Raw genomic sequence first — 26,493 nt, 5'->3', positions numbered from 1 at the left:
ATAGACTAGATGGGATTACTGAGAGGAGATGGTATATAGAGAAGATGGACCAGTAAAGAGTAATGAGGCACCCCAATAGTTACACCTGGATGAAGAGCAGGTGCCAAAAGAGGGATGAGAGGCAGGATTTCCTTAATATCATTTCTCATAATTATATTTTAGCATCTTCTCTGGATTATGGTAATCATTTCCTAACTGATGACAGTAGTGAGTAGCCATCACTCAATCTTGAACACCTAAAGATAATGGCTATATCACTGAATTAAGTAATGAACAAAATAGGCATGGAAACAAGGAACACACTGACAGGGACCAGAAGGGAGTAGGGAGATAAAAAGGGAAAGAAGGGGAAGGGTCTCGTTAAAGAACAAGTATAAATGACCTATGGACATGGAGAACAGGGTGGGGATTGACTGTGGGAGTGGTCTGGGCAGGGGACAGCAATAGGGGAAAATTGCAACAACTGTAATAGAACTAATATATACACATATATTCTAAATTTAAAAAAAATCCCTACATGGTATCTCATCTTGTTCCCTGGGAGTTGTATTTCTTAGATTATAGACCTTATCAAAGAGAATGCTCATTTACAAATTCAACTGTTATGAAAGGTGATTTGGATATGTCTTTTTTTAGGATTAAGACAGTACCTAGCAACAAATTTTGTAAAAATCTTTAAGTCAAATAAGATAGGATCAGATGAAAGGATCCAACTGTCTTTGGCTGTTAGATACACAGTTCATTATGTCCATGGTGTCAGTTGTGTGTGGGGGGAGGGTTAGCCAATGAGTGTGATGAAGATAGGCTCTCTAGACAGGGGTACATATCTGTTCATGGAAGACTAAACTGCTATTTAAGAAGATTCCAGAAGCTTTCAGATCTATAAAGCCAAAGACATTTAGTCAGTTAACTAAAAGCTCAGTGTAGGATAGGGAATTGTAGGTTTGGAGACTGGCCTAATTAGGTGTCCTCAGTATAGTATTAGTGTGGTCTCTCTGTATATTCGTATTTATATATGTACACACACACAAAGCTAGCACTTTGAGAAAATTACTTTCCTTTTCTGGACTTTATTTCCTTAATTTATATAATGAGGGTGCCAGGGTATGAAATATATAAGGTTGCTTTCATTTAAAATCTTCAGCTCCTTAGAAAGCTATTGACAAAATGTTTTTAGGCTATCTTTTTCACAATATGTGGATTTTAGGGTGAAAATGCTATGATTATATTAAGAAGGAATGGATTATGTTGGGAAATCTGTTATTAAACTTTCAAAGTTAAATTCTTAGCCTCATTGTTAAAATGAGTCATTAACAACTTTAAATTAACTTCACCTGAGTTTCATGATGGGCAGTCCATCTCTGTCATACTTTAATGAAAAGATTAGTGAAACTAAAATTTAGAAGATTTTATGTTACTCCTCATTTTACAGGTCACTAAGTTACTCTCTTGAACAATTTGATTATCTCCGAATCTCAGATTTCTTGTGAACAAAACAGACATTATGAAAAATATCTACTTAAAGAGCACTACAATGAAAATGAAATATGTTAAAGTGTTTTACACATGTCGATTGTATTATAATTAAATATATCCTATAAAGTCTATAATTGTGCTATATAACCTGATTATTAAGATATCATAAATGGAGACCAATTCAAGTATCTTTTGAATTCTTAAAATACTTGCTTTTATTTTGTCTAGAGGACTGATGGATATTTAATTTAGTAAATAGTTAATGGACACTTACAATGCACCATAAAATATACTTATGATTAGTGAGAACAATAATTTTCAGCAGATAAAAAAGGTTTCCAAAGAGATACCCTATGAGGACTTTGAAAACAGGTCAGAGGTTTCATCCAGAAAAACTTCAGTGTGCATCATAATCACCTGGAGGGGCTTGTTAAACACAGATGGTGGGGTCTCACTCCGAGTTTGGGATTCTCTAGGTCTGAGATACAGGGGTGAAAATTTGCATTTCTATAATGTTCCCGGGTGATGGCGATGCTGCTGGTTCTGGAATCGCATTCTGAGAACCAGTGCTTCAGTGTAATTTATATTTAACTACTGTAGCATTCCTGTTTATCCTTAAGCACACAGAATATTGTGACAATTCTTGATAAACTTTAAGAATCTTCCAGACGTCTGATTCCATTTTGAAGGCAATAAAAATGCGAGGGGGTGTATTTTATGTATCTTTGCACAGCCTTGGCATATTAAGATGATGTTTTGCAAATACCAGGGCTCAAAAATGTGATGCATAGATTGAAATATTAAATAACCATGCAGTAAATATCAAGAAGTTCCTTATTTAATTAAGTCTCAGTGAAAGGGAATGGATGATTACCACTCCTAAATTAGAAAAATGTATAGAAAGTATGGTCAAAGAAAAACTAACTTTGGTTCATTAAGTCCACCAGTAATACTTCCTCACGTTTTGCCTTAGATATTTGTGAGTGCAGTTTGAAACTGGATCAGTGTATGCATGTTTGTGTGTATCTCAAAAACAAAAACATCTGCTAAGATGCTTTACATTTGTTAAGCCACAGAACTGTAATATACGGTATATGATATAATGAAAGGAATGTAATACATGGCATTTTATGTTATTATAGACAGTATAACATATTATTCTGTATGCTGAAGGCGTATGGGAGACCCTGCAGAGCAGTGGTCCCCAATCTTTTCGGCACTAGGGACCACCCACCTCGGTGGAATACATTTTTTCTAGACTGAAATGTGGGGTATGATTTCGGGATGGTCCAAAGGCACTACACTCATGGTCACTTCCTTCTGTGTGCCCAGCTCCTAACAGCTTGGACCGTAAAGGTCTGCTGCCAGAGGTTGGGGACCCCTGCTGTGGGGCATGGTAACAGGAGACTGATAATACTGAAAAAAGGTGAGGTAAGGCAGGTTCAAGTAAAAGAAGCACCATAACACTCTGTTTGTAAAAAACTTCATATACTGAGCCCTGGCTGGCGTAGCTCAGTGGATTGAGCGCGGGCTGCGAACCAAAGTGTCGCAGGTTCGATTCCCAGTCAGGGTACATGCCTAGGTTGCAGGCCATGGCCCCCAGCAACTGCACATTGATATTTCTCTCTCTCTCTCTCTCTCTCTCTAAAAATAAATAAATAAAATCTTGTAAAAAAAAAAAAATCATATACTGGAAGAAAATGCAACTCCAAAGTTGTAGTTGCATTTCAATAAAACGTAACAAAATCAAAATCAAACAATCAGGATTGAAAGACCTTTTTCAGTCAGATCTGCGAAGCTGAACACAATCTTGCCTCCCGGCTCCTGCTGGGGCCAATGCCGCCTCCTCAAGAGTCACATCTATTCTGGTGGGGCTCCAGCCCAGGTGGGTCCCGCCAGAACTAGACCTTCATTTCCGCCCCAGAAGCCTCGAGGCTTTTTCCCGCCAATGCCCGGGTTTCCGCCTCTCAACGCAGCCGGGACTGCGCATGTGCAGTGCCCGTCTGGCTCCAAGGCCTCCCGAGGCTCCAAGGACCGCAAGCCATGGAGGAAACGGAAGCGAGCCTGTTGCACCAGTGCCCCTTGCTTCTGCCCCAGAACCGAGCGAAAACCGTGTATGAAGGATTCATTACGGCTCAGGTACTCGCCAGTGCTGTTGTCTCGCTAGGAGAGCCTCCCTCTCGGGGCGCAGCTCCGCCCCTTGGAGCCTGCGACCAGAGGGGTTTAGGAGCCCCAACTAATGGGGATTGAGAGCGGTAACACTTAACGATTCCTCGGAGACCGGATACGGGAGGTTTGAGAACCTCCGCTGTTTTTGGAAACTGTTCCTCGCCCCCCCCCCCGCCACGCCTGAGTCAGGGTCGCTGGGCAGCTTCCGACACCTAGCGACCCGCGCGCGGGGCGGGGCGCAGTGGAGGGTCACGCCCCTTTCCCCTCCCCTCTCTTCTAAACTGATGCAGCGTCTGTCCGACGTTTAAACTGTCCTTTTTCCGTTTTGGAATTTTCTGCCTCCCGATTCTCACACCGCCCACGCTCACGCAGGTTGGTGGCCGTTCGTGGGAATCCCTGCTAATTATTATATTAGTGTTTCCTGTAGAAAGAACATTTTGAGGAAAAACCATATTGGCGTGTTATCAAGTCGAATGTAACTGACCACATCTAGTTGTGTGTTTTGTAGGAAATTTTGACAACACAGTTCGGTTTGCTGATTCCAAGTAACCTCTCTTGTGGAGTTATTACATATGGTAACACACGTGTAAGGCTTAGAAGTTTACAAAGCGATTTCCAAGTACACTATCTCATTTAATCCTCAGCCTTTTGAGGGAGAAATTTTTTCAAAAAATCACTATTCTAGTCTCATAGTTGAATAAATCAAAGCATGGGGAAATGGAGAGGTTAAGTTCCATGTCCATGATCACAACAGAACCCCTTAAACTTAGGCTGATTTCACGCCTGAATTTTTCCCCTTTGCATTTGCAGCAAGGCACCTTAGGTTAGAATTTTGAGTACAGGCTTTGTTCCCTGACCATTACACTCAACATCGTGCCCCCTTCCCAGCACAGTATTTTTTGAGGATTGGGGCTGTCGCCTAGGAATTACCGTGTGTTTTCAAGACTTCTTAAAACACATCATAACCTCTCAAAAATATTGAGTGCATTATCAAAATCACTTGCTAAATGCAACTTTTACCTATCCCTAAGAATGTTAGGCGCTGAACAGTTTGAGATTAAGTTGCAGACATAGTGCTCCTTTATATGTAAATACTTCCGGTATATTTCATGAGAACAATGACACATACATCCATAACCACATCAAAATCAAGATTTTTTAAAAAAAGACTTTATCTATTTTTAGAGAGAGGGGACGGGGAGAGAGAGAGAGAAAGAAACATCAACAGGTTGCTCCTTGGTACATACCCTGACCACGGACCAAACCTGCAACCCAGCCATGTGCCCTGACCAGGAATGAAACCAGGGACTTTCTGCTTTGCAGGAAGATGCCTAGCCAACTGAGCCACACCCATAGGGCAAAATCAATATGTTTGGTCATGATATAATCTGGAGCCTCTTTTCAATTTTTTAAATGTCTCAGTTACATTATTTTAGCCCCCTATCACCTGATGATATAAGATATTGCATTACATTTAGCTGTCCTATGCCTTTAACATGAAATAGTTTTAGTCTTCCCTTGTTTTTCATAAACTTGACATTTTTTTTAATATCAGTTTCAGGAGATCTTTTGTTTTGTTTTTGTTTTGTTTTTAGATTTTATTTTCAGAGAGGGAAGGGAGGGAGAAAGAGAGAGAGAGAGAAATATCAATGTGTGGTTGCTGGGGGTCATGGCCTGCAACCCAGGCATGTACCCTGACTGGGAATGGAACCTGCAACACTTTGGTTCGCAGCCCAGGCTCAATCCACTGAGTTACAGCAGCCAGGGCAAATTTGACATTTTTTAAGATTGTAGGTTGGTTATTAGGTACAATGGCCCCCAATTTGGGTTTGACTGATGGTGGTTCATCATTAAATTCAGATTGTGCAATTTGGCAGATAGCCCGAAACAATGTTGTTTTCTTTTCAAGGCATATGACATCAGTGGGTCTAGTTGTTAATATTGTTACTTTTGGTCACCTGCTTATGGTGGCATCTGCCAGATACACCTTAATAATTAATAAGTACTCTTTAGGGAGTTACAGTGTGGTATCAAACTTGCATACACACACCCCTGTGTAGCATCCATTGACTCTTGTTTGAGTTAGTTAATAGTGCAATGGTCGCCAAATGATTTTCTAACTCCATCATTTCTTCTGTATTAATTGGCATTCTATGATAAGGAGTAGCTTTCCTTCTTTCCAATTTATATCAGAATGGACTCCTTGATTTTAAAAAGAATTTATTTAATAGGTTATAATCATTACCTCCCTTACTTTGATGCTTACATTGTCCCTGATTTGGCTAGTGAGAGCACATTTTTATTGATATAAACTTTTAAGGCTTTGCATTTCTTGTCACCATGTTAAAATTATCCTATGGATGCTGACATGTAGTGATTTATCATTTTTCAGAACTTACATAATTTCACATTTTAGTTGCCCTGCACCTAGGAGTTATTTAATAGAAGATTTTAAAAGTTTATCATGGAAAGTGTTTTGTGATTTTTAATTTTATTACTAATTTTTAGTTTTATTGCAAACTAAATATTACTAATATTTAGTTTGTGATTAAACTGTATTGTTTGTAAAAATTTGTCTCTGTGGAACTCATTGATCCTTTGTGTGAGTGATTCATGTATGATTAAAAGAGGGGTTTTTCTCTGTTATATGGTTGTTCTTTCTTCTTGAGTGAGCTTTGATAGTTTGTTCCCATCAAGGAATTTGTTCATCTAGGTTTTTAAAATTATTGGCTTTAAAACTACTTATTCTCTTATTATCACTTTAATGTTTTTAGGGTCGGTCTGTAATGGTGCTCTTTATATGCTCTTTGGTTATCTTTTGCTGCATAACTAATTATTCCAAACCTTAATGGCTTAAAGCAACAAATTTATTATTTTACATTTTTGTGGATCAGGAATTTGGAAGTGACTTCACCGATGGTTTTGGATCAGTGTTTTTCATGAAGATGATATTGGCCAAGATGTCATTTATCTAGAGTTGACTAGATTTGCTTCCATAATTGCTTATTCACATAGCCATTGGCTGGAGGCCTAAGTTCTGTTTTGCTTTTGTTTTTGTTTTTTTCTTTCAGTTTTTTTACTGCTTTGATTAGGAGGCCCCAGTTCCACACCACAGAGACCTCCATAGTGTTGCTGACTGTCAAGGACACATGGCAGCTAGCTTCTATCAACTAACTAGTGAGTGATAGGACAGGGAGATCAGTCAGAAAGCTGCACAGTGCTTTTCTCCCCTAGTGTCTGAAGTTACTGTATTTTTCGGACTAAATATACACCTTTCCCCCAAATTTGGGAGGAAAGGGGGTGCATCTTATAGCCCAAATGTAGCTTACCAGGCTCTCTGGGGGGGGGCAGGGGGTGGCAGCAGCCTATGTTATTTATGTTATTAAATATTTTACCACATTTTTTGCTTCAAAATTTTTTTTCCTGGTTTCCTCCTCTAAAACCTAGGTGCTTATGGTCTGAAAAATTCAGTACATATACTTACTCTGCTTTATTCTGTTTGCTAGAAGCAAATCTCAAGTGCAGCCCATAGTCAAAAGGAGAGAAACAAAGCACCAACATATGGAGGTGGAAGTATCACAGAAAATGTGGGCATGTTTTATAGATCCCCTGTGTCCCCAATACTGTTACTTGTATTTTGTGTCTTTTTTTTAATTTCTGATGCATCTGGACAGAGGCTTTGTGCATTTTATTGATCTCTTCAAAGAACCTACTTTTAATATCATTGATTTTTCTCTATTTCTGTTTCTGTTTCATTGATTTCTGATTTTAAGTTCACTAATTTCTTAAGGTGGAAGATTAGGTCATTGATTTTGAGACCTTTCTTCCTTTATAATATAGATATTTAGTGCTATAATTTTCCTTCAAAGACTGCTTTAACTATGTCCCACAAATTTTAGTATGTTATAGTTTCTTTTTTTTAGTGCAAAAGTACTTTTTTTCTTTGACTTATATATTACCAAAGCACTATATAATTCTAAACATTCAAGGATTTTCCAAATATCTTTTGATGTGGATTTATGATTTAGTCACAGAACATAATTTATATGATTTGAATGCTTTTAAATTTATTGTAACTTACTTGATGGCCTACAGTATGATCTATCTTGGTAAATGTTCTGTGTATACTTGAATGTGTATTTTGCTGCTGTTGGGTGGAGTGTTCTCAGTTGTCAGTTAGGCCAAGTTGATTCATAATGCTATTCAAGTTTTCTGTATCCTCTCTCATTTTCTGTCTACTTATTTTATTAACAAAAGGGGTATTGAAATCTCCAACTATAATTTTTCAATTTCTTCTTTATTTCTATCAGTTTTGGCTTCATATATTTTGAATTTTTTTAATTAGGTACATAAACTCTTAAGATGATTAAGCACTCTTGATGAACTGACTCCTTTATGATTATGAAATGCCCCTTTTTATCCTTGTTAATAATCATCCTGGAGTCTGTATTTTCTGATATTACGATAGTGACTCCAGCTTTCTTTTGATTAGTGTTGGCATAGTTTATCTTTTTTCATTGTTTGTGGTATGCCTATTTATGTCTTTATATTTAAACTGGATTTCTTTTTGCCTTGCTTTTTTTATCCAATCTGATAAACATTTGTGTTTAATACAATTATTAATATGGTTGGGTTTAAATAGAATACCCTGCTATTTATTTTCTGTTTATTCCATGTGCTAGTTAAAAAAAAATTTTTCTACTTTTCTATAATTTACATTACTTGAGTTCTTTTTTATAATGGCATTTATCTCTTCTGTCAGCTTATTAGCTTCCCCCCACACCCCCAGATAGTTGCTTTAGGGTTTACACTAAACATCTTAAACCTGTCATGGTTTACCTTAAAGTAATATTAGGATTCCATTTTATATGCACTGTTGATTTGTCAGCTGTATTATTTTGTCTCTCTTGTTTAGTGCTTGCTCTAGGGTTTACAATATGCATCTTTAACTTGTCTAATCTACTTTCAAGTATAACACCATTCCTAGAGTATAAGAATCTTACATCTACATACTTCTAGTTCTCATTTCCTGGCTTTTGTGCTATTGTTGTCATATATTTTATTTTTATCTTATAACTCTCCAAATACAGTTATTAATTTTTTTAAACAATTACTTTAAAACATGATTTTATTTATCTATTTTTAGAGAGATGGGAAGGGAGAGAGGAAGAGAGGGAAAGAAACATCTATTGGCTGCCTGTTACACACCCCAACTGGAGACCTGGCCCTCAACCCAGGCATGTGTCCTGACCAGGCATGGAATCGGAGACCTTTTGGTTCACAGGCCAATGTTCAATCACTGAGCCACACCAACCAGGGCTTAACAATTACTTTTTATTAATAGACTTGTTTTAATGCAAAAATGAAACAGATGGCACAGAGAGTTCCAATATACCATTCCATTCCCCACAGAAACACAGTTTGGCTTATTTTATTAATATCTTACATTAGTATGGTACATTTGTTACAATTAATGAGCCAATACTGGTACATTATTATTAACTCAAGTCAATACTTTATTCAGATTTTCTTAGTTTTTTCTTTTTTTAAGATTTTATTTATTTATTTATTTTTAGAGAGGGAAGGGAGGGAGAAAGAGGAAGAGAGAGAAACATCAATGTGCGGTTGCTGGGGGCCATGGCCTGCAACCCAGGTATGTGACCTGACTGGGAATCGAACCTGAGACATTCTGGTTCTTAAGTACTAGTCAAGTGTATTGTGGGATATTCTGCTGGAGTTTCTCATGATTAGACTGGGGTTATGAGTTTTTGAAAGGAACATCACAGTTTAGGTACCATTTCTTAATTTCATATTGAGGGTATAGATTACCAATATGATTTATTAATATTGATGTTGACCTTGATCATTTGGCTGAAGTGGCATTTGTCACCCGATTGTAAAGTTGCTTTTTGTCCCACTTGCCATACTATACTCTTGGGAAGGAAGTTGCTATGAGCAGCCCCCATTAATGAGTAAGGAGTTATGTTCCCCTTCCTTTAAGGTGGGGTATCTGTATAATTTATCTGGAATTCTTCTGCATGGGAGATTAACTTAACTCTCTCATTTACTAATTCACTTATTTATAACAGTATGGATTCACTAACATTTTTTTTATATTTTCAGTTGTAATCCATTCTTTCTTCATTTGTTCAAATTGGTCCAGCTTTGGCACTGCCGATGATCTTTTAAAGAACATTTTTTAAAATAAGAAAACAAATCTTATATTTACTTGTATACTCTTACTGGTATTCCTTATTTTATACCAGATTTCCATCTCATTTCATTTACTTTCTTCCTGAAGTTCTTTCTTTAGCATTTCATATAGTATGTGTTGGCTACTGATGAATTCATTCAGCTGTTACAGATCTGAAAAATTGTTTTATTTGGCTTTTGAAAGATACTTTCACTGGGTATTATATTCTATGTTAACTTTTTTTCTTTTAGTGCTTTAAAGATGTTTCTTTACTGCCTTGCATTATTTTCTGTGAGAACTCTTTTTCTTTGTTTCTCTTTAAGTAGTGTGTTATTTTTTCTTTCGTTGCTTTTACATTTTTTCTTTCATCATTGGCTTTTGTCAGTTTGGTTATGATATACTTCGGTGTCATTTTCATCATCTTTTCCTTCTATAGAGTTTGTTGCAGCTTTTTAATTTTTAGATTTGTGCGGCTTTTTTATTTAATTTGGAAAAACTTTAGCCATTATTTCTTCAAATATATATTTTTTTCTCCCTCTCACCTGTATTGGTTACTCCAAATACACATGTGTTAGGCCAATTTAAGTTGTTGCATAATTCATTAATGGTCTGTTCATTTTTTAAAACTGTCTCTGATTTTTTTGGTAGGGATGTTCTATTTCTGTCTTTGGGGTACATTACCATCTTCTTTTGCTCGGTTTACTCTGCTGTTAATACCATCTAACATTTTTTTCATTTTAGACATTATGTTCTTTATCTTTTCAATTAGGTCTTTGCATCTTTTCTGTGTCTGTTTAGCAATCTTGTGCTTTCCTCGACCTTCTTAAACACATGTAATATTGTTATAACTGCTTAAAAAATTTAGAGCAGTTTTATCATCTGCCATTTTTATATTTGTTTCTCTTGATTTTTCTCTTAATTATGAATTTTATTATTCTGTTTCTCTGCATACCTGGTACCTGAAACATTCTCTGCAATGTTTCAATTGAATGCCAGACATTGTGCATTCTACTTGTGTGTTAGATATTTTTTATTCTCTTACATATTCTTGATATTTGTTCTAAGCTGCAGTTAAATTATTTGGAAAACATCTTTTCAATGTTTGCCTTTTTGCTTTGTTAAGCAGAAACAGAATAGACTTTAGCCTAGACTAATGTAGGCTCTACCATGGAGGCAACACTTCTATTTGTTGGCTCTTATAGTACAAGGTTTTCCACTTTGATAAGAACATGGCTATTCCCAGCCTTGTGTGAGCTCCAAGGTTGTTTTGCATGTTCCATTCTCATGGTACCCCAGCTTTGGGTGTGGTTTTCTTGTATCTATGTAGCAATCACTACTTAGCTGAAGCCTCCTTTTGAGGAATCCTTTGAAGTTCTCTAGGTCTACTTTCTGTAGTTCTTTTTTCTCCATGTATTTCTCTTTGATACTGTACATCATGAATTGGGCATACCTTGGCTTCCCCTAACTCATTCTGGTCTTCTCAAATCAGAGAGAATGTTGGCTCTATTTGGTTTTTCATCCTTGCCCTGCAGCCTGAAAATTCTTCAGCCATAAGGCTGACTACTTACAGAGATATTCTCATCTGTTTCCCTTTCATGGACCACTGTCTTACAATTTGTTTGATGTCTGAAAATTATTGTTTCATACATTTTTTTAATCCTCACTGAAGGATATATTTATTGATTTTTTTTAACAGAGAGAGGAAGGAAGAGAGAGACAGAGAGAACGCGGGACATTGATATGAGAGAGAAACATCAGTTGGTTGCCTTTTCTGTATGGGCCCCTATTTGGGATTGAACCCACAGCCTAGGCATGTGCCCTGACCAGGGATCAAACCCACACCCTTTTTGGTGTACTGGATGATGTTTCAAACAACTGAGCCACCTGGCCAGGGCTTGTACATAGTTAGTTCAATATTTTACTTAATGTGGGAAGATAAATCCTCTCTCTCTCCCTCTCTCTCTCTTAAGTGTGGCAAGAAACAGAAGTTCCCTTAAAAATTCTGTTCTCTTTTTGCTTATAAAATCTTGCTTGGAGAAGTCTGATGCCAAACTTATTCTGTTTCCCATATAAGTTTTTTGATATTTTTGTTAGAAGCTATAGAATTTCTGTCTAAAATAAAAGTGTGTTGTTTAAGATAACTCTCAGAGTGGGTCATTATAATCCAGTTTTCTCATGTGTCCAGTGGTTTTTTTTTTTTCAGTATGTATATTTCTAGAGAGTATACTTGGATTATAATTTTAAATGTTCTTTTGTACTATTTTGATTTCCTTATAAAGTTCTCCAATTATTTGTAGATTCGATTTTCTTTGCTTATTTTCCATTTCAGTTGTTTTTCTCTGGTGGTTTTTAATTTTTTTCCTCATTTTGTAATTTTCTTGCTTTCTCTTTGCCTCTTCTGAAATTTTTATTTTACTGCTTTCTTAAACACCAATTCACTTATTCTTCAATTTTAATATTTTGTGTTTCTCTTCATTTATTTTTTACAATTTCTGCTTTTGATTTTTGAATTTCTGAATCTTGGTGTACACACTCACTATAAAAATACATAATTCAGCATTGTAATTTGTTTATGCCTACAGTTTTTGTTTGCATGGCAAATTGCCATCACTGAAATGTTTGGATTATCTTATTCTGTGTTTGTCTCATAGTAGCATGGCGTTGATGAAAATACTATCTAAGTTTGAGATCAATTTGACTGTTTGCAATAGTTTATAAAATTCTTAGTTCAAAAATACGGGCTTCTGTCAGTTTATTTAATGGATGATGTTTTTGGTAGTGCCAAGGAAGAAGTTGAGTGTTTGTATTTTATTATATGAGAGCCTACATTCACCATTCTTATTTATTTTTCCTCTTAATACCCAGTTTCCAAAGGATGTCTCTTCCCGCCTTTTTTTTACCATCTATTCCTACATTTCTTTTCTAAGACAGGCTTCTTGACTTTTGTATTCATATTTAGTCTCTTCCCTGTAGTCAGTGTTCTACCAGATTCCAATCTGTCAGACTGTTTATTAGTATTTTTGCACTCAGTCCAGTCCCCTCTTCTTTCTTCCATGCATTTTTTTCTGAACCCCCTAGTTGTCTAAAAGGACTCTCTGTGGGAGCTGCAGAGTGGAAACCACTGGAAAGTGGCCCATTTATATTTTTTGCTATAAGTAATTTGAAATTGATTATGTTCTCTGTCTTCTGATTTTGCTGAAGAAATGAGATTTTTGTGGGGGGTTTTTGTTGTTCTTGACATCGATCTCTATAATTTTGGGGGAGGACATATGGATAGATTCACATTTAGGCAAATGTCAATGCTTTTGTTTCTTTTAAGACTGGAAAATCTGCTTCTTGAAAGCAATTAACTAGAAAAGCTAATTTGGATATTTTCTTTAATCAGAGAAGTATGATGACTTGTGACATGGCATTTGACCTTTTAAAGTGGCTGGATTTTGCAAATAAGGGACTTAGAGATATTATTCTTTCAGATAACAGATCAGTAGGGAAGTTTTACTATTTTTCATGTAGATTTTGAATTCCAGATTGTTCTTACACCTATGAGTGGGATGTCTATAAAGTTAGGTTAAAGTTGCTACATAATACCTTTTAGTGCTTTAATAAAATAGTGAATTATTGTTACTTGACCTTTTGAAAAGGTCAGTAGTACATTTTGTTTCATTTTTTTAAAGGACATTTAAATGTAATGAAAGTCAGAACTGTAATATTACCATGAAAGTAAAGGTTATGGGGTACATTTAATTGTGTTCCTCTATTTTTGAAACTGCTTTGAGGGAGTCAGTGCTAAAATTCTCGTGGTAATTGTTTTTTGAGAGTTTTATTACTCTTTTTCATTTTATACTGTTGGAGTAAAAGATTATAATTGTTTATCTTTTTCCACTTACTTTTGCTCAGATTTCATGTGTATTAACCTATTTAAGGTACAAAGTTGAAGCTGCTTACTTATTCACTTTCTGAAGAAAGTAAAACTGAACATATTTCTCAGAGAACAGTCCTTAAAGACTCGAGTAAAATTTGGTATATTCAAATGTATAGCTAGTAAATGTTTAAATAAAAGGAAGTAATGTAATATGTTAGCAATGTTATTTGTTAAAGGTCTGCAAGTATGGGAGAATTAAATACATTCTGATTTATGAAAGTATTTCTCTGATGTTTGTATATTTAGATTATTTAACTAAATATATTTTCATTTTATAAAGTATAAAAAATTAAAAATGTGAAACCCAAAATGTATTGCATATTCCTATTTTACATTGTGATTTTTTTCTTCTGTATTCAAAGTGATTTAAAGGAATTTTGTTCTTAATAAATTTATTTTCTAAAAAATAACATTAAAAAATTTTTATGCCTACATTAGCAATTTCTTATATTTCTTATGTTTATGTGAGTGACTTTCTCTGTGAAGAGTCCTTAGTGTTTTGATTTCCCAATAATTACAAAGTTTCAGACAGCTATTTTACTTCAGATGCAATATTCTGTTGCTCATAGCTTTAACAGGTATAAACATTTGGATAAAGTTGATACCTTTTAGAAAATAAAAGAAACATTGCCTTTTTTATGTGATTCTAAAATGAAGTGAAACTCATGACATTAAGTTAAAGATAAAAATGTGAATGTTTTCAATATTTTCCACAGGGAAGAGATTTCCACATTAAAATATTGTTGCCTGAAGATTTGCAACTGAAGAATGCAAGGTGATGAGGTGTTTTGTTCTATGCATGCATCTTTGTGGGATGGGCAGTTAGTTAATCTGCTATGAATTGATTTTAGTCATTCAAGTTTTTCCTAAAATGCTTATCAGTTATTTTTTATTTTCCCAAGTCAGTGTGGATTTGTAAATGATTTCTCTTGGTCCTGAAGGGCTTTTCAGTGGTGACACATTAATTTTCTGTTTTTTTCCATTAAAGCAGTAACAGCAATTGTGTAAGTTTCATGAACAAGTACTGAACAGAAGTATAAAGGGAGACTACATAAGAATTAGAGGACTGTTTCCAACTGCTAACTGATGTTATATTCTGTGTATATTCCGTCTGTTGCCAGACCTATATTATCAGATCAGTCCTGGTATAAGTTAGGTATCAACGTGGGTTGTTGGACAGCCTGTCAACAAATGTGAAGAGATGACACTGGGAATGTAGGTAGTGCCCCAAATCTCATTTCTGCTCCTAAAAATGTGTAGGGATGCATGGGAGGAAGAATCCAGAAATACTTACAAGTAGAATTAACAGGATTTTGTGATGTTAGAAGTGGGAAATAAGAGGGAAAGAGAAATGTAGATGCTTTTCAAGTTCCTGGCTTAGATCACTAAGGTAGAAAAAAGGTCACTAATGGAAAAATAGAAGAGAAATTGTTTTAAGACATATCAGGCATGAAATATCAAGAGGAACTATTTAGTAGGTAGTACTGTATTGGTGTGGAACTCCAGTGTGAGACCTGGAATGGAGATGTTTGTGGAAGTCACAGTAGACGTGGGCATTGGGACTATGAGTATGGAGACTTCCCAATGCCTGCATGTGTGGGGTGAAACAAGAAAGCCAGTGATAGGCTCTTGAGGGCACACTAAAGGACTGGTAAATAAAGAGGACTTTGCAAGGAGGCTAAGGATTGACCAGGAAAGAGGAAATCGGAAGCCAAACAGAGACTTAAAGAAGGAATGGTTAACAGTGTTGAGTTGCAAAGGGATCATGTTAGATATGATTAGGTTTTATGTAGATAAAAGCCAGGTGTGTTGGGTTTTAACCTGTATAAACTACTTTGAAAAGTAGTGTTGGGAAAACTCAGAGAGTCATCCTACTTCTAGGTTAGTTAAGTCACTTCCCTAGGAGGGTTTCTTACCTAGCAATGTTGATAGCACTGCTGGAGTGAGCCAGCAATAGATGAATATGAACTTACAACTAACACAATTAAAAGTCTGTATTTTTTTAGTTACATTACTCTGGAATTTGAAAATTATATTGCTACATACACTTTTTCAAATACAAGTTCTATATATTATGATCTAAACTGTTAGTTTTATTTAACCTACTTTGGATCGGAATCTAGTTCAATAGAAAACTTTGCCATGTTAAAACTTAAAAACAAGATGTACTTTTTGCATCTCTTTTATTGATTGCAGTTATTTATATTTTGAAATAAAATTAGCACTGACACTTTGAAGACTTTCAACTCTATAAGTGGTAAAACTTTATTAACTTGCCAGAACTATGTTTATGTTATTCTTTTCTATGCTCATGCCTGTTAGTGTTATACTGTTTTTTTTTATTTTGAACAATGAACATGTTATTTTATTCCATTAAAATTTTAGATTACTATGTAGTTGGCAGCTGAGGACAATACTTAATGGATACCATCAAATAGTACAACAGGTAAGTTCTTCAAAAGGTTTTAAGCAAGGATAAGAAATCACTAAGTTTAATCTTTTTTAAAGACCTACTTTGCAGATTGTTGTAACAAACTGTTTAATAGTTGCTAAATTTTGTAGGTTTCACCTCTATGAAATATTTTAAGAATCCATACGTTATATAAAATGTTTTGTCTCAGAATCCTTAGCATATCTCCAGGCAGCGTTTGTGTTGAAACTAATTTCCATCCTTGAGATTTTAGGCCTTCAAAAGCATTCACCCTTATCCATATCTATCACTTTTTGAGTGGTTTTTCTGCTAAGATTGAATAGCAGTGGTATGAAAAAATGCCTGGACCCATTTTGGAGTTGTAGGATATCTGTGGCAAAGATGAGATTATAGTTCTAGATTAGGAACAGAAAAGGTGTAGTGGAAATCATTTAGGATTACATGTGTACATAATAGGAGTAGTAAAGGCAGTATCGAGGTGCAGGCAGTGTTAATTTCATTATTCTTTTAAAAATTATTTTATAACTAGAAGTTTGTACCTCTTGCCCACCTTCACCCATTTTGCCCACCTCCTAAACCTGAGTTTAGTTATTCTTAATGTTTAGGTTTCTCTACCCAAAAATTCATTTAAAGATTAGAGAAACTTAAAAACAAAATCACTACTACTGTAGCAACCAAACGTAATGAAATGGCTCTTGTGGAGAAATAAATTAAGTAGAACTGCATTTCATTTGTGTGTTCTTCCCTCCTATATTTTCTCAATCTAAAAAGGCAGGTTATTATCTATGATAACTGACAATGACAGAAACTCTCACATAAAGCATAACTAAACCACAAAGAAGTAATAGGAGATAAACTATTTGATTTGTAGAATATGGGCTGTCATTTCTGGCAGTATAATTACAGCAGTTTTTTACGGGGATGTTTAAATTACTTTTTTCTGTTTTCTATCCACTGCCCCCTCCTCATCCCCCATGACTATTGATATTGTATATTAAAGTTTAAGAAATGAATCTATTGAGATATTTAAATAACCTGAAAAAATTTAATGAAGACCGAGTATAATAATATCTGTTTTTTCTTCACCAATTCACCAAGGGGTTTCTAGAAAAAGTTCCAATTACTACATAGTCTCTTCCCTATCCAGTTGGTCGTGTAGAACCCAGTATTAGTTGAGTCTTTGTTTTATTTCAAAATCTAGGTGAATATTACTATTCTTTTTTTGTATCATTTTTAACTAGTAAACATGGATCAGGGAGATCAGTAGCATTTTTCAGCAAAGGGCCAGATAGTAAACTTTTCAGTTTAGTTGAGGACCTAAACAGGTACTCAACTCTTCCCTGTAGTGTCAAAGCAGCCATGACAAGAGTTAAAGGAATGGCTTAGTTTCATTGTAGTACAAATTTATTTGCACAAGCATGCATTGCCTGGATTTAGCCTCTGGACTGTAGTTTGCAGGCCCTGTGTATAATTTATTACTCATTTCTACAAAACAAAGGGGGAAAGATATTGTATAGGAGAAGGAAAAGTCAAAGATTTGTTCTACAAGCATGGACCCATTCAAAGCTATGTTCATATGTGAATCATATATCCCTTGCATTGCTGAAATATCTTAGATTATTATTTTTGTATCTAAAAAGAGTGAACAAATCCACATATTGATTTTGTCCAGAACTGTGTGGCTGTAGTGCAGTGTTTCACAAAATATAACAAAAATACAATATTTCAATTTCAGACAGAGAAATGATAGAGTTTTATCTTAAGAAAACAATTTTAAATTAGAATTTTCTTTGTTTTTATTGTATAATTATTTTAAGAATGATTTCTAAGAAATGGAACTATGAGTCTTAATTATTCATTCTACTTTGGAGAAGTTGTTTTTTTTTTGGCCATTTTGTTATATTTGCTTTACTTTATTAAAAGACAGACTCTTTTTGAATTAATATAGATTAATTGTGAAAGAACAAAAGCTATAATCAGGTGGTCTTTAAGGTCAATGAAAAAAATAGATGGTATTATTAATAATTATTAATTAGTTGCTCTAGTTTTTTAATTACATAGATTTTCCTGATTTTTATATACTATGGTATTATTTGTATTTTCTTCACTCCCATATCACTTTTTTATAAGAAAACAAATAATATTAATGTGGTTTGCTAGATTTGCTAAACTCAACAGTAATGAGTGATGAAAAAGAGAGGAGTGTGTGACATTTTTACTAGTTGAGTTTATCTCACCAGAGTAGATTTTAGGGCTTTAATTACTCTTTCAAAATGAAACTGGTAGGAATAGTAAGGATGATGACTAATAGTCCAATTCTGATACTTCGATGATATAGATAAAGCTATTTTTTTTTCACATTCACATGGACCTGTATTTTATTTCAGTTGCAGTGCATAGAATATTCATTGTACAAGGGAAATTAACTGAAAATGTTATTTTGATCTAGAGAATGAAGCACTCTCCTGATCTAATGAGCTTTATGATGGAGTTGAAGATGGTTTTGGTATGTGTTTTCTAACATTGTTACCATATTCTCTAGGTCTTGATTGCTTTTGTAATTCCTGTAAAAACTCATATAAGAATTTAAAACTCAACTTCCAAACAGTTAATGTTTAATTTTATTGTGTGCATAAATGTGGATGGTACTCTTCTTGAACTGTGTGAGGAACAGAACTGTTTGTAAGAACCAATTTAATTTTATCATAAACTGGGTATACTAGAAACTAGTCATGGGTAGATGATGAAGAAATAAAATGTAGTCCTTTCTGTTGGAGAATTTAACATCTTCAGGGAGATTAGGTAGTACACCTAAAGACATAATACAATGTGTAAATAGTTTTGTGTAAAGCTGTAGATTATTGAAAAACTTATTAGGCTTTATTATATATATACTAGTACAGTTACTTATAGTAATTGATTATTCAGTTAGTCAATTATGTATAAAATATTCTATAAACACTGTATTTTTTTAAAACTTCTTGTTATGTAAGTTTTCAACAAAAACAAAAGGGAGATTATAGTGAATAGCCATGGGGCCATGATTTACCTTCAGCATTTAGGAGAAAGGAACTGGAGTATTTTTTTTTATCTTTACCCCAGGATATTTTTTATTATTGATTTTAGAGTAGAGGAAGGGAGGGGAGAGAAGGGAGACACATTGATATGAGAAATATCGATCAGTTGTCTCCTGCATGCACCCTAACTGGGGATGGAGCCTACAGCCTATGTATGTGCCCTGATCGGAATCGAACCTGCAGCCCTCTGATGTATGAGACAATGCTACAACCAATTAAGCCACCTAGCCAGGGTGGGACTGGAGTATTTTTAGAGAAAAACATGGACATTGAGTCCAGTCTTCCATAAATATGTCATTGTATATCTTTAATAGCTAAGTGTTTTTTGTTTCTCTTTAAATATGCTATTCTGACCCCAACAAAGTTAGTGATAATTCCTTATAGCTGCTGTGTTTGTATTAGTATGCAGATAAGGTCCACACTTTATATTTGGTTGTTATATATTTCTTAAGTCTCTTAAGTTATAAGAGCGGCTCCTCTTTCACCCACCCTTTTTAAAATGCCATCTACTTGTTGAATAAACCAGATTATGTGTCATGTAAAATTTCCCACATTTTGGATTTGGTTTATTAAAGATAGTCATGGTGTCTTTTAACATATTCTACCATTTTTAATAATCTGAGAGTTAGACCTAGAGGTCTCAACAAAGTTGGGTTTTTTTGTTCTGCTAACAGTACTTTGTGCTCTGTACTTCATATATTGCATCAGGAAGTACATGGTGTCTGATAGTTCCTCTTTTAGTAAAGTTAGGGTTGATCAATAGGTTTAGATACATCCAATATAAAGCTTTCCGTCAGCCTGTCTTACCTAACAATATTAGCATCCAGTGATGGTCATTGCCTACATCCTCTGTTTCATCAGAAGTTACAAATGGTGATTTTAAAAATGGCATCATTCACATTTATTAGCTGAAAATCTTCTATAAAGAACTTGCCCTTATCTGTTATTTGTTGAGGTGTAGCTCATACTGGAGAGATAGGATAAGTGTCTATTTCTCTTTCTTTTCTTTCTTTTTTTAGTCAATTTATAGAATAATAAGTTGGTGCCTACAAACTGTCAAAGGTAACTAATGATTTTTTTAGTATCATTATGAACTCCAGCATACTTATATATTTGATTAACTTTAATTCATTGCAATTATTATTTTTGATTACACTTTTTGGTCAGTGTAAGCCCCTTCATGTTGGCTCCTGAGTTTTGTTTTTTCTTTTCTCTTTTCTTTTCTTTCTTTTCTTTTCTTTTCTTTCTTTTCTTTTCTTTTCTTTTCTTTTCTTTTCTCTTCTCTTCTCTTCTCTTCTCTTCTCTCTTCTCTCTTCTCTCTTCTCTCTTTCTCTTTTTTTCTCTTTTCTCTTTTTTCTTCACAATCAAGTTTTGCTTTCTGCCACCAGTTAGCTCCAGGTTCATGTACTCATCCTATCCAGAACTGTAATCAGTGATTTCTCCAAAGAACCATGGTTTCTTGGTAGAAAATGGTTATTTGGATGCCATAGTCTAGAAACTCATGTGCTCATTCAGTAACTTCTAGGCTTTTTTAGTGGACAAAGCTAGGAAAAAATATTTTAGAAAGAGCAAATGTGAGTTCACATTGATATTTCCCATTCAGATTTGGCATTTTAGTGTTTTTATTTCTTTGACTTTTTATTGCTTGTATCTTTTTTATCTTGCTATGAAAAATCTTTATTTTAGTATTAACATAGTTATTATTTTTGGTCTATTGGTCATTTGATTTTGAAGAAACGTTAATTGAAACCTAAAAATATTGAGTTAATCTCTAGGTCACAATATTCTATTTAGTACATTTGTTATTGCATTTATGAATAAAATAAGATACCATTTATTAGCTTTCTAAAGAAACTATGGACAGAGTTGGTGATATTATTACATATATATGACAGTATACCTAAAAATAGAAGAATTATTAGTTTATTTGTTGGCATGTGTTATCAGTAATAAGGTTCCTATAATATAATCACCAATAAAAGTATTGATAATTAAATGAAATTAGTAGTTTCTGAATTTGTTCAGGAAATTTTGCAAATCTCCCATGGAGTTTCCTAATAACAACTGGTCATATAGTAGCAGCTCAGTATATATTTAATAAATTAATTAGTTACCCATATTTTTAAAAACTATCTGAAGTGTAGGTCCTTTTATTCCTGTTTTAGAGCTGAGTCACTGAGCACCTAAAGCCTCAAAACTAGGAAATGTTCAAGTTAGGATTTAAAATCTTCATTTGTAAAGCTTGTGTTATCTCTACTATGCACTTTTGCTGCCTCCTTCATGAAGAATGTTTTTCTTCTCAACCTTTGCCTTTTTTCCTGTTATGGGTTTAGAATAGGAGTAAGTTGTCTGACCTAAGGTAGAAATCAGAGTTTACAAATGTCATAAATTCAAGATTGAACTACTTTTTTTTCCTCTTCTTTTTCTTTTTTAAAGAGAGAGAGAGAGAAACATCGATCTCTTGCCTCTCACATGTCCCGAGCTGGGGACCCAGCCCGCAACCCAGGCATATGCCCTGACTGGGAATCGAACAACAACTTGTTGGTTCACAGGTCCACACTCAATCCTCTGAGTCACACCAGCCAGGGCTAAACTACTTTTTAAGTTATTTTCTAAGTTTCTTTTTACTTTCAGTATCTGTGGATAGCAGTAACTAATATTTCTGAATAAAAATAGAAATTTCAGAGGAAATACTGTAATAGCTGTTATATGTATAAGTATGTGGTAATGAAGGGCTTTTGTTTATAAGATTGTGATTCATAATGAAATACAAATATATTAGTCTAAGCAATGTACTTAGAGTGTAGGCTTTTCTTTAAAGGTACATGTTTCTTTCAGTCAAACATTATGTCCACAGGAGTAGTAAGATAGTAAAGCCTTGGGGATGAGTATTTTTTAAAAACTTTTTTTATCTTTGATAGGTATTATAGTCTAGGAAAATATTAAGATCTTAAGGTTGAAGGTATAATATTTGACATTTTTATATGATCTTCAGTGCAATCCTTTAACTTTTTTGTGTCTCTGTTTTTTATAAGAAGTGGAATGATTCAGTTGCATTTTCTGTAAAAATAATGGCCACTTTAGTTAGGCACAAAGAAAATTATGAAATTGTGTTGTGTAATCAGGTACTAACAATTCATTGTCTATCATTCCACAGCTGATTCAGGTTTTTTTTCTTTTAAACAGGAAGTTGCCTTAAAGAATAAACAAGAGATACACGCATTACCTCCTCCTCCTCAGTTCTACTCAAGCCTTATCGAAGAGATAGGAATTCTTGGTTGGGATAAGTATGTCTATTTTAAAATATGTTTTAGAAATGTCTTTTTCTTACACAGTCAATTTAATATATTTGCAGTTTTAGCCACTCTTTTTATACCTGTTTTTAGTCTGTTTCATTGTAATTAGAGTATCTCATCTTTATTGTGGTTGTGAATTAAAGGGCTATTATAAAAAATTGACCTACCAGAGAAAATACTAAATTTGGAAAAAGTAGCATCTTAATGTACACAGTAAAATATTACCATATTTTCACTGAACATAGCATATTTTTAAAACTTTATTTTTATTTTGTTTTTACTGTTGTTTTACTACAATTGTCTCAATTTTTCACCCATTGTTCTTCACTGCCCCACCCTGTCCTCACTCCCACAGTCAATCCCTATCCTATTGTCCATGGGTCATTTATACATATTCCCTGTCTAGACCCTTCCCTTTCTTTCTACTCTTCTCCCCTTCCCCCATTCTGGTCTCTGTCAGTCTGTTCCTTGTTTCAGTGTCTCTTATTCTGTTTTGCTCATTTGTTTGTTTTGTTTATTAGATTCCTCTTATAGGTGAGATCATATGGTATTTGTCTTTCGCCACCTGGCTTATTTCACTTATCATAATACTTTTCAGTTCCATCCATACTGTTGCAAAAGGTAGGAGTTCTTTCTTTCCATTGTGTAGTATTCCATTGTGTGTATATATACACACACACACACAATTATTTTAGGGGAGTTTTTCATTCCTTCCTTTCTATCCTTCTGTCTAGAATCCTCCTGTCTAGAGAATTGTCATTAATATTTTTAATTAAGATATAATTGATAGCATTATATTAGTTTCAAGTGTACAACATAATGATTCGATATATGTATATATTACAAAGTGACCCCCACAGTAAGTCTAGTTAACATCCATCACCATACATGGTTACATATTTTTTTCTTGTGATAAGAACTTTTAAGATTTACTGTCCTAGCAGATTTCAGATATACAATATAGTGTTATTAACTGTTGTTACATTAACAACATGCTGTACATTACATGCTGTACATTCCCATTATTTGTTTTATAACTAGAAGTACCTGTTGACTCATTTCACAATGCTCCGTCTACTTCTTGTTTGCTTTGCTTTTGTTGGTGGTCCTCCAAGGGTTCCCACTGAGAGTTTGGGGATATTCACTGGGACTTTTTCTCACTAGTAGGTTCTAAATTCTAATTCTGAGATTTTTAATAGTTTCCCTTTTCTTCATTGGCTTTCTACTTGGCTTTTTATCCTCTTATCTATCACAGTGTATGGATTTATCAAAAGTTTTGATGGAAAATTGTCAAATTATTAGGCCAAAATCTCTAGTCCTACCTTTCCACCGGATTTCTCTATCTCAAGACTGCCAAAAATGCTGCTAGGTTTTTTTGTTGTTGCTACTTAAGAGTAGTTCTCAGTGCCCTTTGCCCAGATCCTTATTCACTTGCTTGTGTTCAGAGTTGGTAAATAGTCAAAAGGAAAAAATGGCTGGAAAGTTTTGGCTTATTTCTCCTCTATTCCCCCTTCTTCAGGACCTGGGCCCTTCAGGTCCCGGTTGCCTTAGTAATTATTTGATACCTTCAAACTTATTTTTTCTTTTCCCTTTCATCAAGTTACTTTAGTTGTTCTCAGTGGAAGTGCTGGTCTATAGCAAGCTACTCCATCTTAGGTAGACATGGATGTTACCTATAATTTTAAATGTACTGTTATGGTGATATTGAGGACTGGTTATATTAATTTATGAGATTAGGCTTTATATGATAAGGTACCATTTCCAAATATGAGTTGAAATGGATGGAACCTTTAAATAAAATGTGGCATACCAATGGAGGGAAGAAAACAGAGAAGAGAGGTAATGAATTAAGATGCACTGAAAGCAGTTCTGCTGAAGTTATGGTGATATTGAGGACTGGCTTAAAAGTGAAGCCCTTAGTTTTTAAAATATTTGGGGATGTAGGAAGGGATTGGAAAGGGAAGAGGAAATGTTTTAATTTTATTTCTGTTACATTGATAATAGTGAGTTTGAGGCAGTTTTCTAAGTGGTTGTATCATATTTGGAGTTTTATAGCACTTAATGTTATGATTTAATTACAACCAGTAATAACTTTTGTTACATAACACAAAAGACCATAGATGTTAATAAGTATGATCTTCATTCTAAATTACTTTTATTAAGTACTGTTTTTTTCCCTCACATGTATATCAAAATCAATAAATAACTGCAAATTATCTAATAGTGAAAAAATTGTGTTTCTATAAAGTAGTAATGTGTTGATGGTATCAAATTTAAACAGATTTTGCATTCAATTGTTTAAAACATACATGTGAAGCAATGAATAAGAACCAATCTGACAATAGCTTCTCCATGTTCATTTAATACATAGAGCATTGGCACAAACATAGAAGTATAAAACTTCTATATTCCTTATAAAAACATAAAAACTTACATGAAAAGGAGCAGTGTGAGAGTTTCAAGAAAGGTGAGGTCCTTTTTGTTTACAGATAATGTGGGAAGGTTCTTAGAGGAGGTGGGTTTTGGGATAAGCTTGAAAGGAATACAGAAAGCCTTAAAAGTGAGGGATTGGTGGAGGCGAGACTGTAATGATGGAATACACAATTCATTTCTGGACTTGGGAGTAAATCAGTTGCTCATGTAAGAGGATTAGTATCAAGGCCAGATGAAGAGTTGACTGATAAACTAAGGATTCTTTATATGCAGATGTGATGGGGACTCCTTGAGTATTTTTGAGCAAGGACTTGATATGATTAAAAAGATGCGTAGGAAGATTAATCTAGTCACGGAAGCCAGGAGAGGTTGGTGTAGAGAAGAGACAGGAAGTAAAGGCACCAATTAGAGAGTTGTGGTTTTTTTTTAAATCTAGGTTAGAAGTAATGCTTAAACTGGAGAGTAGTGGTAAAAATGGAAACTTTGGTGCTTCATTAAATCATGAAAGTCTTTAGTCTGCCTTTTGATGTTATTACTATACAAATATATAGATATTTGAAGAAAAAAACTATGTAACAGGCTGTTGGTCAAAATAGGCACAGTATTTCAAGAGATAAAGCACACATTTCTTCTGCTGCTCTGTATTGATAACAACATTCAGCTATTAACAAGAACAACAAAAAACTCCCTGAAGCTAAAGTATTAATATACTTTGTAAGTGTTTATAAAACTTAACTGTCATGTTTAGTGCCATTTTAGTTTTGCAAGCAGATTTACAAAGACATGCAGCAAATAGTAAATACAAAGTGCCGAAAGTATATTTTAATTTCTTTAGATTTTATATGCATTTTTATATTTTTAGCCAATTTAAATATGCCTAGCTAAGTAATAATACCCAAACCCCTTCTAGATATAAATTTTAAAGTGATCTCATAACTTTAAAAGAATTTGAGCTTTCTAATGATGAAAGTGTTCTAAATATATTATTTAATTAAATTATTTATTTAACTGAGTAAAAATTTATTCTGTATTGTTTAAATTAAGATACCCACCTTAACAATAAAGCAGAACATTTGAAATAGACTTTTTAAAGACTGATTTTTGTATTATTGTTGTAAGAGCCTCTCACTATTTTTTCCCCTTTAATATCTCTTTTATAGACCAAACACTAAATTATTCTTTTCTATTGTGAATAGATAGAAATATGTTTTTTAAATTAGAATATTGGCTAAACTGCTATTAAAAAAGAGAGCCTCAAGTCCTGAATTTTTCAAACAAGATAGAATTTTATTCCTCTCTCATTAATAGTGTAGAGGTAGGCAGATGGTCAAGAGTGAGTACAGGTGGCTCTGTTCCACAAGGTCATCCAAGAACTCAGGTTTCTTTGATTTGTTTCTTAACTATCTACTGCATTGGTTGGTATAGTAACTACTGGCCACATGTGGCTATTGGTATTTATATTTAAAATAAATTTAAAATGCAGTGTCTATACTAGC

At 34.2% G+C, this 26,493-nt stretch overlaps 1 protein-coding gene across 4 annotated transcripts in view; it reads left to right on the top strand.

Moving 5' to 3' along the window:
- The first annotated feature begins 3,379 nt into the window (after positions 1–3,379).
- Positions 3,380–26,493, top strand: part of FANCL (FA complementation group L) — a 57,483-nt gene continuing 34,369 nt past the window's right edge. Inside the window, exons 1-6 of one of the 4 annotated variants that reach the window (XM_036027996.1) lie at positions 3,539–3,615; positions 13,736–13,858; positions 14,477–14,535; positions 16,146–16,206; positions 18,641–18,697; positions 22,455–22,555. In XM_036027996.1, the coding sequence (XP_035883889.1) occupies positions 18,644–18,697; positions 22,455–22,555 (155 nt within the window). In that variant the 5' untranslated portion in view covers positions 3,539–3,615; positions 13,736–13,858; positions 14,477–14,535; positions 16,146–16,206; positions 18,641–18,643. Of the gene's footprint in view, positions 3,616–13,735; positions 13,859–14,476; positions 14,536–16,145; positions 16,207–18,640; positions 18,698–22,454; positions 22,556–26,493 lie in introns of all 4 variants that reach the window. The other 3 variants (XM_028515324.2, XM_036027994.1, XM_036027995.1) reach the window with 3 other exon arrangements.

Source organism: Phyllostomus discolor, chromosome 6, assembly GCF_004126475.2.
Source record: "Phyllostomus discolor isolate MPI-MPIP mPhyDis1 chromosome 6, mPhyDis1.pri.v3, whole genome shotgun sequence".
NCBI classification, from domain to species: domain Eukaryota; kingdom Metazoa; phylum Chordata; class Mammalia; order Chiroptera; family Phyllostomidae; genus Phyllostomus; species Phyllostomus discolor.
This window is presented reverse-complemented; position numbering and strand designations above follow the sequence as displayed.